We start from the raw sequence: 15,091 nt of genomic DNA on the forward strand, positions 1-15,091 counted from the left end.
TGAATATTAATAAGATATTTTTTTACTAAAATTTTTCTTAAATTCTACTCTACAAAATAGCTATCTTAGATTTTTTTTTTACATTTTATTTAAAATTTAAAAATAATTAATATTTTTAATAAAATGTAAAAAAATTAATTATTGAGATATAGCTATAGACCTAACGTCTAACTAATATTTAAAAAAAAAATCAACTAAAAATATTAACTGGATCAAAAGTTATTTAAGTTGTCAGTGAGTGGTGGGCCACCCTGTAAATATTATTGAATGCGATATGAGGACATCTAATGTGAGTGTAGAGGATGTGGGAGATCGTTTCAAGTTTAGGATAAGGGTGGCCTACCCCAAGTAGTTGAGATTCAAGCGAGGAAGAAGAAGAAGAAGACGTATATTATTTTCCATAATTGCACTTTTGTCAGTTATTTGTCATGCAAAAAATGAAAAATATTTATTGTATTTTACGTATCTGTAGAATAGTATTTTATTGTGTAGCAGAAGAGTATAGACTAAACGATTACAGATATTTTAAATGCATATTGAGTAAAATTTTTGGTGTTACAATTTAATTTTTATAATTGATATTAAACTCTCGTTATTATTTTTATTTTATTTTAATTAGTATTGTATAACATAAAAAATATCACATAAGATGATAAAATATTTTCTTAATATTTTCTTAATGTTTTCATTCTTTTAAATCATTCATCACTTGCAGGAATTCTAGAACAATAATAAAGTTAATTAAATTTTATGTATGAATAATAGGATAACTTTTAATTATGAACTTTAATAATTGCATTATTCATATTAATAAATTTATCTTGTGAATGACTTTTGTGTACGCCGATAAATGTAACGAAATTTGTGGCTCTTAAAGTTATAAAGATATTGAGAAAATTTATATAATTTCATAAAATAATCGACGTACTTGTGAATAGTAAATAGAAAAAAAATATTTTTTAGAGAAAAAACATTAAATCTACAATAAGCTATTATAACTTTTTTGTACAAGTTAATGTTTTTGAGGAAAAAAACTAAATAATTATTACTAATAATAATATAATATTATTATATCTAAACTGGACCCAACTATGTGTACGTCCCCACTGTACTGGGTATTAAATTTTAATAATATTTACAAGTGTCACTTCCTAAAAAATCCCAAAGAAAATTGATCGAATATATCAACAAAATAACTGTGAAAAATTTTTTACGAACGATCAACTTTAAGGCGNTTTACAGTAAAATTTTTATTTCATCCATTGTTAAATTCAGGTGAAATTAAAAATCATTTTTTTGTTTAGATTTATGATTTATATAGCAACATGTTACGAAAAAAATTGGAATGTTATAAACTGGTAGTAGCACACACAAATAAAGTAAAAAAATTAATAAATTTCAAAGTAAAATTAAATAATATCAAATCTAATTCGACAATCTTTTATATATAAATTTCTTCTCGCGAGGGGAGACCACAATGATGGGATCCTTGATATTTATTGAAGTTATTGAATCTTAATGAGATAAAAATCAAATAATTTGAAAATTTTTTTCGAACTCAAAAAAAATGCAAAATGTTAATTGCGACAGATGGATTTGAACCTCGTACCCTATGCGTGAAAGACACAAGTGTTACCCAATCGGAATCTCTTCGTCACTTTTGTTGCATGATAAAATTAGCAATTTAATCTAAGTTAAATTTAAAAGTTATTTTTGTGACTTAAAAAAAAAAAAAGAATTAAAATAAGTTTCATCTCATATGTCTTATGAACTTTATTCTACGTCAATTAAATTATATAATATTCTTAAAACCCAGGATTTTAATAAAAAAAAAACATATTTTTGGATACGGTAGCCAATTGCACATAGAAGTTGTCGGTACAAATTTTTTCTTTTAATTTTATAGTACATAACCTTTGATTTGATATATGTTTAAAGAACGCAGTATTTCCGGAACATTTTTAAAAATTCAGTTGAAAAAGATCTATGTATTTTACAGTATTTCAAGTTTTGAACGCCCCCTATATAAGGGGAAATTGTCCAATTTCAATAAAAAGTATGTCAAATGAAAGATGTACTTATAATGTATTTAGAAAAAAAAATTTGTGCTGATATATACATTTTTCAAAAAGTTATAGCATTTTTAAGTTNTTTGTGATGATACATACATTTTTCGAAAAGTTATAGAATTTTTAAGTTGAAAATTTAAAATAGAAAATCGAAAATTTTAACACAAAAATAGTGTTTTTTTCACTACAAAAGCCGTTTGCATGCAGAAGATAAATTTTCGGAACAAATTTTATAGTACAAAAAATAAGCTTTAATTTGATATATGTTTAAAGGACACAGTATTTCCGGATAATTTTCAAAAATTTAGTTGCTATTTTAAATCCCTCCAGTGAGCAGATTAAGTGTTAAATTTTCAAAAAATGATGGAAAAATATCTAAGGTTTTGGTATAAAATTATGTTGATTTTTGAAAAAGTAATGGAAGATTTAAGAAAAAAAAATTGAAAAAATTTCGAAAATTTGCGATTTTTAAATTTGTAATTTTTTTGGAGATTTCCCTTATTTGCGCGGAACAAGGGAAAATTTTTCAATTTTTAAGGGTAATGTCTTCAATTAGATACAATTTGTGATCTTTTGACGTATTGTTGAAAGAAATCGGTCCAGTGAGAGCTGAAAAAAATCAGACATAAAAAAAAAAATAAATAAATAAATAAAAAAATAAACACATCTTAGTAAAACCAATACCTTCTCAGTTTCGCATCGAAGTTAAAAACCAACATAAGTAGCTTAGGATCATCCTAATATATAGTTTTATAATTATTTTTCTCATTCACAGTAAGTAGTTAAACTTTATATTTAATAATTACATTTTTACAATTAATAATATTTTGTAATCTCAGTTATCATTACTATATTTTGATAAACACTTTTTTTTTAATGATAAATAATACATTTTATATTTTAAGATGTATATTTTTTAAACCTCAAAACTACCTTTTAGAGAAATAAGTCTATTTTTATCTTTATCGTTTATATTTAAAGAAGGTTCAATATTTTTCTTGTAATCAGGATTAATTCGATCTATTATAGTATGAAGATCTCCAACAGAAATTTGTCCATCATTATTACTATCAATAGCTTTAAATACTTTATTATAATCTTTTTCTGTCATATTCCCTATTGTGTCATCCAGGAGATTATTAAGTCCATTTAAATCCATTTGATTGTTTCCTAAAAATATAAAATATTATTATTATTATTCCTATGGCAATGATTTTTATTGAATCTGCAAACGTTCGTCGCATTCGTTTTTTTTTAATTTTGATAAAATTGGCAATTTAAGCTGATTCAAATGTTAAAATTACTTTATTCGAAGAAAAAAAAATTGAAATAAGTTTAACTTTATGTTCTATGTCAATTAGTTTTATATAATATTCATGAAAATCTCTGTACCCCATTATAGGTATATTAAAATAATTTAAAATACAAAACCCAAAATTTTAACACAGAAATAGCATATTCTCGTATATGATAATCATGTTCACTATATCTCGAAATTTTTTTTTTCATAGTATAGTATATGATATAGGCTTTAATTTAAAATTAAATATAAGTGTCCATATTCCGGAAAATTTTCAAAAATTCAGTTGAAATAGTTTAACTAATAAAATTTGAAACACCAAAATTGCATGTTTATTAATTACGGCAACCGTTTGCACATAGTAGATAATTCGTCGAGACTAAATTTTTTTTTTAAACTTATAATATTTTCATAAGCTTTAATTTGACATCTATTTTATTACAATATAAATAAACCCACCACAGTGGGGATGCGGCACATTGGTGACGTGCCATAGTTAGATCAAGTATAATGATACCCAGCATGTTTAATCACTATCAAAAAAAACGCTTCGATGCAAATCTGTAGTTAATGTTTAATTTAAAAAAAAATTGGTGAATTATTCCAAAAGCTACATGATCTTCTATTTCCTTATTAATATTCTGATTAATATAAAGTATGTCAAATGAAAAAGGGATTATTAAAAAATATTATTTCTCATAAAAAAATTGTGTTGATCCATACACTTTTCAATAAGTTATAACATTAAAAAGTTAAAAATGTAAAAAATAAAATCAAGAATTTTCACACATAAATAGCATACGGTAGCCATTTTCACCACGAAGACAAGTCCAGAGGTCAAAATTTTTTTTCTATAATAAAGTACATTATATAAGCTTTAATTTAAGATATATATTAAAATGCCAGACTTTCCGGATTATTTTCAATCAAAGTTGAAAAAATTAATTTTTTGTGAAAAATTTGTCATTTTGAATTCCCCCTGTGGGCAGATATAGGATCAAATTTATAAAAAAAAGGTTGGTAATGACATCAAGCATCTATAAAAAAAAATTATATTGATTTGTTCATTTTTGAAAAATAATATATAAGTTGAATTACTGTTAATGTAATTTTTATTTGAATATTAAAAATTATTTCATGTAAAGGAGAATTGCAAAATAGACACAATCAAACATAAAAATTAATTAATTACACTGGATTTTTAATTTTCATTTTATAGAATCTAGAAATTGTTAACATTGTATAAAACACTCTAATATTTTATAGCCTATAGCCAAACCTATTTTACAGTAAATACTAACTAATGTCAAAAAAACTAATTAAAAATCGTGAATAAGTATAACGAGAACAATGTTACCATTATCAGCGCTAAACACATATAAATTTTTCAGTAAGCCAAGATCCCATTTAATTTAACTGTTTTTAAATATTTCTATTGTCTACCTTATAGTGTTGATAATGGTAAAATTGTTCCCGAAATACATATTCACGATTTTCAATAACTTTTGTAATGAATTTTTGAGTTAAACGTTTTTTTGTATAACTTTTACTATGATGTGTTTTTTTTTTTTTTTTTGTGCTGTTACCACTTTTTCTCAGCTCTCACCGAATCGATTTCTTTCAATAATACGTCAAAAGATCACAAATCGTATCTAGTCGAAGACATTACCCTTAAAAATAGAAAAAAATTCCCTCGTTCCCCGTAAATGGAAGAAACCTCGACAAAAATTAAAAATTTAAAAATGGCTAATTTTCGAAATTTTTTCAATTTTTTTTCCTAAAAACTGCCGTAACTTTTTTAAAAATAAACATATCAATATAATTTCTTTTTATATAGATGCTTGATATCTTTACTTATCATTTGGTGTATTTTTTTTGTAAATCTGACCCTTAACCTGCCCACAAGGGGGGATTTAAAATGACAACTTTTTCACAAAAAATTAACTTTTTCAACTTAACTTTTGAAAGTGTTCCGGAAGGTCTGACACTTTTATATATATCTTAAATTAAACACTATCTAATGATTTGCATCGAAGTGTTTATTTTTGATACTGATTTTAATCACGGTCAAATATTATTATACTTGATTCAACATTACTACCGCACCACTGTGCCCGACCCTCCTGTGCTGGGTTTTTAGTTTTAAGTTAATATTTTTCATTTTAATTGATATTAACCATAAGTGATCAATTTTTATTAAACTCTAAAATTCATGAAAACATTTTTTTTTGATAGACACTATATCAAAGGGGCAATTTTTCAACTAAATACAATTTATATTATAAAACAAAATACAGGATAAAAGGTTTATCATACTCCACTGGATTACTCACAAAATAAATACAATATTCAAAAAAAATAAATGTTTGGTTTTTCTGGTTTCATACCTTTCTTGATATCAGGTATTAATTAATTGTTAGAATCATGTCTTATAACTTATAAGGGTGACAAATTAATTTTTAATTAAAAATATTCATATTTAATAAGTTTATATAATAATGATCTAATTAATAAAATGGCTGGTCGATAACAACTTTTGGATTAGTTTTTAAAAAGTTACTGTGAATTTAAAATATAGACTGGTGGTAATGATTGCTACTAATTTATTATCGGACATATCTTGACCACACCTCTCCACCAATGTATAAAAATGTTAATGACTTTCGAAGCACTGATCCTAGTGTTGTTATAAGCCTGTTATTTTCTTAATTAGATCATTTTAGCTACGATGAAGAGCTGAAATGTTATTAATTTTATCATGATATTATAAAATAAAAAATTTTTTCATATCTGTCACTACTTTTTCTTAGCTGTCACTGGCCCACATTTTTTCAACGATACTTAAAAAGATGTCAAATCGTATCTAGTTGAAGTCATAACCCTCAAAAATTAAAATTTTCTCTTATTTCCCGTTAATGGGAGACATTCCCCAAAAAATTAGGATTTTTTAAATCTGAATCAACTATCAATTTTATTAAATTTGAAAATTTTTTACTTAAAACTGTCATAAATTTTTAAAAATGGAACAATGAAAAAAAAATTATTTTACAAATATCTTAGGTATTTTTTTTATGTAGTATATATTTTTTTTTGACATCTGACTCATAATTTGCCCACTGAGATGGATTAAAAATTTCTACTTTTGCATGGAAATTTAACCTATTGAACTGAAGTTTTTAAAATGTTCTGGAAATACTCTGAGCCTTAACCACATGTTAAATTAAAGCTTGTGTATATACTATAATTTTTAAAAAAAGATTGTCTTGATGACTTATTTTTATTGTGAAAAATAAATTGTGCTGCTGAAGTAAAAAAAATATTACTTGTGTGTTAAACTTTTCAATTTTATATTTGTAACTTTAAATTTGTATAAACTTTTGAAATATGGATCAATACATTTTTTTTTTATAAATGCTATATATATACTCCTTTTTTGTACCAATAGTTTGTATCAATTATTAGCATTAGCATTATACACTATATATTATTAGCATAATATATAGTGTAGTTGTTGCTAATTTAATTATTGGACATATCTCTGTCGCCCCACTTCTCACGCCTAGATATAAAAATTTTAAAATTTTTTACAGTACTAGTTCAAATGTTATTATCGGTCAATCATTATATTACTTAGATCATTTTTTTATTTTATTAGCTAGTTATATATGTATGGTGCCATTTTAAAACAAAAAAGTTGACATCTCTTTAAGTCATAATGTGATGATTCTAAAAAGTAATTAATACATTAATACATGTTGCTAAACAAACCAAAAAATTTTTTTTTGAATATTGTATTTATTTTGCGTATAACCAAGTGGTATAATAAATCGATTACTTTGTATGACACTACCTTCAATTTTTATTTTTAGGTTAATAATTTTAATTATTAATTAATTAATTAATTTTTTTTTGTATGTACTACCGTTTGCGTATTTGGTAAACTCCTGAAGCAATTTATTTTCATTCAATTCTGTACCAAACATATTTTTAAATTCCTTAAAGCCAATCATACCTGTTGCCTCATTTTTGTGTCGATTAAACAGTCTAATTGCAGGTTGTTTATTATCCTTAATAAAAATTCAATTTTTATAATTACCAGTCAACATAAGGTACAATAGTTATCCAAAAAAAAAAATTAATAACATATTTTGTTTAAGTTTAAAAAATATGTAATGATTATATCATTATAAGTATTATTAATATAAAATTAAATTTAACAATGGTTTTTGTAAAGTTAATAGGCTAAGTTTATCTGAAATCTTATTTTTCTTTACCCTATTTCAAAATCGAAATGTCTATAATATTATACAAATAATTTCTGTACAGATTTACATTAATTCTCTAAAAAACATCGAAAAGAACCCTAATGAGTTTTGAAAGGTAACCCATTCATATTTTTATACTATGACACCAGTTAGATGACTTTTTATGTATTAAACCTAAATAAAAAAAATTTTCTAATTATTCATCTTATTTTCTATTAATGATTCACAAATTCTTATTATCAAATATTGATCACAAATTTTGCATATCTCATTTTTATAATCATTAAAATAAATTTACTGAGCGCTGAAAAAAAGGACATTAAATAATCATTAATCATTAAAAATTTTAATCATTAAAATAATGGTGTTTTCTTCCTCCTGTAGAATCTATATAAACTTCTATAAAAGTTAAAGTTAAATCAATTATAAATCTAAATGTATGAGTGATGCTCGAATATGAAATAAATAAAAAAAACTTCTACCTAACTAATTTTTACTTATTTGTGAAAGAAAAAAAGAAACAAGTCTTTAATTATTAGACTGATAAATGTCAAGTTAATACGATGGAGACAAGTGCCGGGAATCATATAAAATAAATTAANGTTAATACGATAGAGACAAGTGCCGGGAATCATATAAAATAAATTAACAATAAAAATAAACAAATTTTTTTTTTTACATTTTTATAGAAATATTATCAAACAAAAAAATTAGGAGTATTATTTTTACAAAGTCCACTGTATACAGAAAAAATGACTTTTGTTTAAAATTTAATGAAATAAAACACACATTGTGGAAAATGTATTTTAAAAAAATTTATTAAAATAATTATTTTAAGGATAATTACCGATGAACTGCTTGATGCATTAATGTATGTAATGAAAGTACACACAAAACAAAATATTAAGACGATTTGATTATACATTTTGTGGTTATATTACAACGTATGAATTAACTACAACAGGTAAATACAATTAACGAATTTGAAAATAGTGTATAAAACGACAGTTTATATAGTAAATTTTGGAGACATTTTTATTAGCATATTTATTTATAGAGCAGTTTATGCATGAAAAGAATCAAATTTAAAATTATTTTTGTGACCCATATGAATCAACTTTTTATATTTACATAAAAAATTCCTCTAACAAAATTTTATAAAAACATCATAGTATGAAAGACAACATCAAATAGTTAATTAGAAAATAAATTTTTATTGAGAAACAATATAATTTTTAATGGTGCGTGTGCCTGTGATGGCACTCGTGAGTAGTGGACAATCCACACTACAAATTTATATAATATTTATCAATACGTAACACATTCAATAGCGATTTTATTTTTAATTATTTGTATAAAATTATTATACTGAAAATAATTTAATCTAAATTTTAATATATTCATTTAAACAAATATTAGTTGCATTATACAAAATATTTTAATTTATAAACATACACTTATTTTGCTTTTCCTATAAATAAATCAGTATTGTATTTAATTGTACGTTGAGAGCAATTTTGAAAAGATTTTGGTATTTAGTTGAATTTTAGCTTCGTTGCGAAGCTGAGAAGGTATTGGTTTTACTATGATGTGTTTTTTTTTTTGTGTGTCTGTTACCACTTTTTCTCAGCTCTCACCGAACGGATTTCTTTCAACAATACGTCAAAAGATCACAAATCGTATCTAGTCAAAGACATTACCCTTAAAAATTGAAAAAATTCCCNACGTCACAAGATCACAAATCGTATCTAGAAGAAGACATTACCCTTAAAAATTGAAAAAAATTCCCCCGTTCCCCGTAAATGGGAGAAACCTTCAAAACAATTACAAATTTAAAAATCGCTAATTTTCGAAATTTTCGAAATTTTTTTTATTAAATGTGCTCTAACTTTTTCAAAAATGAACATATCAATATAATTTTTTTTTTTATAGATGCTTGATGTCTTTACCTATCACTTGATATATATTTTTTTTAAATCTGACCTGTGTGAATCTACCCACAGAGGATGATTTAAAAAGACAACTTTTTCACAAAAAATTAACTTTTTCAACTTAACTTTTGAAAATGTTTTGGAAGGTCTGACACTTTTATATATATTTTAAATTAAAGCTAATGTAATATACTTTAATTTGAAAAAAAAAAATTTGACCTCTGAACTTGTCTTCATGGTGAAAATGGCTATTGAATGCTATTTTTGTGTGAAAATTCTCGATTTTATAATTTACATTTTTTACTTTAAAGTGTTATAACTTTTTAAAAACTGTATGGATCAATACAATTTTTTCATGAGATGTAGTATTTATATAGATCTTTTATTTGACATACTGTTTTTTAAATCGGACCATTTCCCTTAATACAGGGGGGATTCAAAACATAAAAAAGGAATATAGAAAGTAGAACTTTTTCAACTTAACTTTTGAAAGTGTTCCGGGAGGTCTGACACCTTTATATATATATTTAATTAAAGCTTATGTAATATAATTTGAGAAAAAAAATTTGACCTCTGGACTTGTCTTCGTGGTGAAAATAGACATAAAAGTTAATAAAAAATTACGATTTTTGTAAAATAATTTTTTTTTTATATTTTTAACTTAATAATGCTATAACTTTTTCAAAAATGAACATATCAATATAATTTTTTTTATATAGATGCTTGATGTCTTTAATTATCATGTGGTATATTTTTTTTATATCTGACACTTAACCTGCCCACAGGGGGGGATTCAAAAAACTTTTTCACAACAAATTTACTTTTTCAACTTAATTTTTTAAAGTGTTCCGGAAAGTCTGACACTTTTATATATATCTTAAATTAAAGCTAATGTAATGTACTTTATTATTCAAAAAAAAATTTCGGACTTTATTTTGTCTTCACGGTGAAAATAGCTACCAAATGCTATTTTTGTGTGAAAATTCTCGATTTTATTTTTCACATTTTTAACTTTATAATGCTATAACTTATTGAAAAGTGTATTTTTTAAAATTAAACACTATCTAAAAATTTGCATCAAAGCGTTTTATTTTGATGGTGATTTTAAACCCAACCCAACCCAACTTGATCCAACTATGCCGCGACCCCCCAGTGCTGGGTTTTTTTTTTTTGTTTATAAAATTCATCTAAAAATATATAATTTTAAAGAGGTTTTTTTTTATATATAAACAAATGTGATGCAATTTGGTAAAAACATTTTAAAATATTTATTCATCCCAACATTAATCCTTAGGTATTTAAAATATCCATTAAATTTTAAAATTTATTTTTTTATTGTTATAAAAACCTATTTCAAAATTTTGTTAAATGCGTAGTAATTTTAGTAATTTACTATCAATGTTGCAAAAATTCGTAAAATAAATATTTAGTTAAGAACAATCTACTAAAATAATAAATGATCTCATGATTACCATACTTGTTTTTAAATTATTAAGTTCGCCAAAAAAATAAAATGACACTTAAATAAATAAATATATTATTTATTATGTTTGATGTAATCAAAATAATAAAATTATTTTTCTGAAATAAATTAAATTTAAATTTTGAATGTACTCAATTAAACAATATCAAAATACATTTTACAAAATATTTTACTAGTATTGAAGTAATTTTTATACAAAAGCAAAATTTATAGATTTATAATTTTTTATTGTACTTATAATATAACATTATTATAACTACTAAAAAGAGTACAACATGTTGCTAGTACGACGACACTCATTAATTATTTATGAATTAATGACACAATATCAAAATAAAAGATTAATATATTTTAAAATAACTGTATACTTTATTAACAGAAATAAAAACAATTTATTTACATCGGCTTAACTTATTTCACCGATTAAAATAAATAAATAATAAATATACATATAAAAAATAAATAATTAATATAAAACTAATTATTTATAAATAAAACCATTACATTTGTTAGGTAAGAGTCTTGGTATTTTTGTTTTTATAATACCACTTTCCTTGCTTTTATCTTTCTCTTCTACATTTTTAACATACAGAATCACATCTGCCTTATTTCTTAACTGTGCATCTATTGTTTGGTTTATATGACTATTATATATTTTATCATTAGATTCATATTCATATCTTATTTACCGCAGTCCATGTTCTTCCATCAAAATGATAACTGAAATTTAACCATAAGATTATCTCCCTGTGCAAAATTTCTATGCAGTTTTCCACTATAATTAACTATAATTAACTATATGTTTCATTTGTTTTATCTTTAATTGCCTCGTCAATAGACGAATGAAAAACGTCTTATATACAACATAATAATCTATCAACTATCAGTTGTGCTGGTGCCTCATCTGTAGTTTCACATGAATTATTACGATAATTGAGCTAAAACCTGTTTAATAATATAAAAACATTTTTTATTTTAATTATATCATCGGTCAATAAAGCGTGTTTTAAGGTTTTTACAGAATTTATTGAAACTCTTTTTACTTGACGGACAACCCGGTACTGTTTTCAAACTATTTAAACCATTTAATTTTAAAAATTGTTTTCAATCACTCAATTGTAATAATACAAAAATAAGCAAAAAAGGTGTTTGGGGATTTATTGACCAATGTTGGATATTTGAGGATTTGGTCAATTTAGGAGCAACGAGGTTCTATCGGGGTTGTAGAGTCTGTAGGGTTTAGAACATTAAAGACAAGTAGATATAAAAATAAATTATTAAAGTTTCTCTATAGAGGTATTACAGATAACCTAACTGGTAAGTACCTGAAATAATACACTGAGGCAACGAAGAGGCGGCGGCTATCTTACGAATACCATGTAATGTGATTATGTATAAGGTACAAACTAGTCTGTAAAAATTAATAAAATTTGAAAATAAATATAAATATGTGATCTATTGCTTTATCATTCTTTACTCGGATTATTAGTTCTAAATAATTGGGTTAATATAAAATTACTTACTTCTTTTATTTGGCTTGTACAAAGATCGTCAAGGTTTGCGTAGATTTGTACTGTCTCTTTTAAATAAATAAAATGNGATTTGTACTGTCTCTTTTAAATAAATAAAATGTGTAACGCAAAATAATTGTATTCGATATCGCTTAAAAATGTACCGACGACAACACGGGGTCGTGGCTAGTTTGTTCAAAATAAGTCAGATAGAAGAATTCTGAATTCCTTATTGAATTCAGATCTTCAAAAAGAAGAGAGAATGAGCCGCTCACTGGCACGCTCGCTCACTGATGTGCAAGCAGAACTAAGCCTTTTTATATTATTTTTAATTACCCCCTTCATGGGTTGTCTTCAGCGCTTTTAGTGATTCTCAATTTATTGTATTAAATTGAACATAACATGAGTTATTTTAAGATAAGATGTATATTATACATATATAATAGCTAGTGTACAACAGTGTATATGTTATAACAGATAAATAAATTATTTTTTTGTATACTATTAATATAAAATGCAGATTATACATTTTTCATTGATAAATGTAAGATGCACAATGCAAAGCATTAGGCATATTACGACACAATGTTAAATAAAAACCATTATCTGAAACAATAGTATATGATAATCCCCACCTACTGAAAATTTCTGTTATCTGTTGTATAGAATTATTTGTAGTAATTTAAAAAATTATAGTTTTAGCTTCCAACCACTTAGAATATGTATCTAAATCTACTAAAAAATATTATTATGAATTGGACCAAAAAATCAATATAAACTTATTCCCAAATATTTACTGGCCTATTCAAATGTATCAAATGTTAATGGTGAATTTTGATTAAATTTTATTATTATATTCTGATTACATGTTATATGATTTATAAGTGTAATATATGAATAAATAAATATACATGTTAATAATTTATAAATATAAGTAGTACTTATTTTAAAAAAAATTTAATGATCCATACATTTTTCAAAAAGTTATAGCTTTATAAAATTAAAATATAAAAATAATTTTTTTACAAATATCATATATTTTTATTAACTTTGATGTCCGTTTTCACCATAAAAACTAAATAAAATCCGAAATTTTCCATAATCAATAAGCTTTAATACATACATAAGCTTTAATTTAAGATATATATAAAAGTGTCAGACTTTTCGGAACACTTTCAAAAGTTTAGTTGAAAAAGTTCTACTTTCTACATGCATATTTAAATTTCAACCCACCCTCATATATAGAGAAATGGTTCAATTTAAAAAAACAGTATGTCGAATGGAAGAAGTATATAAATATTATTTCTCATAATAATGATTTAATTTTTGATCTTTTGACGTATCGTTGAAAGAAATCGCCTGAGAGCTGAGAAAAAGTGATACTAGACACAGAAAAAAAAATATTTAAATAAAAAAAACACATCATAATACCTTCTCAGCTTCGTATCGAAGCTAAAATTATATAACTTCGTATTAGGTATATGCAAATTCTGTCGTGTAAAATTATTATTCGAAAAATTATAAATTATAAATTACAAAGAAAATTATAAATAAACACAATTTTGTATTTTCGATCAAAAACAACAAAACTTAATTAGTGACGTATGCAGGACATTTTCAAGGGAAGGGTTTTAGCCCCTCTCTTTGGGTACGCTTCCGAACTCAATTATATTCAATTAAAAGAACACAATACAAGTACAATTATAAAATTTTGTATTTTAACTCAAAAGTATATAATTTTAGACATTAATATATATAACGTATGACTTAAGGCATCATAAGTAGCATCACCTCCGGTGGACGCTGACATTCAATCTACCGAGAACAAGCTCTTTTCGTTCTTATATACTCGTTAATAATTAATAAATTAAACAATGTTTTCACAATAATTTATAAAATAAATGCATTTAAAAAAAATAATTAATTGTAATAGAGACTAATATTTTATTTATAATTTGATTCTACAGTATTACAAAAATAAAGAAACAAATTTTTTGTCTTTTAGTTTCTGACGTTTTTTGAAGTTAAGTATTGGTGAACATATTATTTTTATTACTAAAAATAACAATTAAAGAACTGCCGTACATAATACATTTTGAAAATATTGTTTTATACCTTTAAAATATGAAAAAAAATGAGCTTCGGTTGCCTACTATACTGAGTGGCCCACCACTCACTGACAACATAAATAACTTTTGATCCAGTTAATATTTTTAGTTGATTTTTTTTTTAAATAATAGTTATACGTTAGGTCTTTAGCTATATCTCAATAATAAATTTTTTTACATTTTACTAAAAATATTAATTATTTTTAAATTTTAAATAAAATGTAAAAAAAAAATCTAAGATAGCTATTTTGTAGAGTAGAATTTAAGAAAAATTTTAGTAAAAAAATATCTTATTAATATTCAGTAGTAAATATTCTGTAGCGTTTTGAAGTTTGTAAAAATTTGAATTTTCATGTACTATTTTACGGTTATAAACATTGAAATACGTATTGAGAAAAGGACAGAAGAAAACGCTATCTTTTCA

General features: G+C 24.0%; 1 protein-coding gene across 1 annotated transcript; it reads right to left on the reverse strand.

Moving 5' to 3' along the window:
• Nucleotides 1–587: 587 nt before the first annotated feature.
• LOC126909200 (uncharacterized) lies at nucleotides 588–8,626 on the reverse strand. The gene is made up of 4 exons (XM_050691617.1): nucleotides 8,482–8,626; nucleotides 7,292–7,436; nucleotides 3,003–3,239; nucleotides 588–720 (listed from the first exon to the last, which is right to left on the reverse strand). Exons 1-4 carry the CDS (start codon nucleotides 8,557–8,559, stop codon nucleotides 686–688), a joined length of 495 nt encoding a protein of 164 aa, XP_050547574.1. The 5' UTR covers nucleotides 8,560–8,626; the 3' UTR covers nucleotides 588–685.
• Nucleotides 8,627–15,091: the final 6,465 nt, after the last annotated feature.

This window comes from Daktulosphaira vitifoliae, unplaced genomic scaffold, assembly GCF_025091365.1.
Source record: "Daktulosphaira vitifoliae isolate Bord-2020 unplaced genomic scaffold, ASM2509136v1 Scaffold_181, whole genome shotgun sequence".
NCBI lineage: Eukaryota > Metazoa > Arthropoda > Insecta > Hemiptera > Phylloxeridae > Daktulosphaira > Daktulosphaira vitifoliae.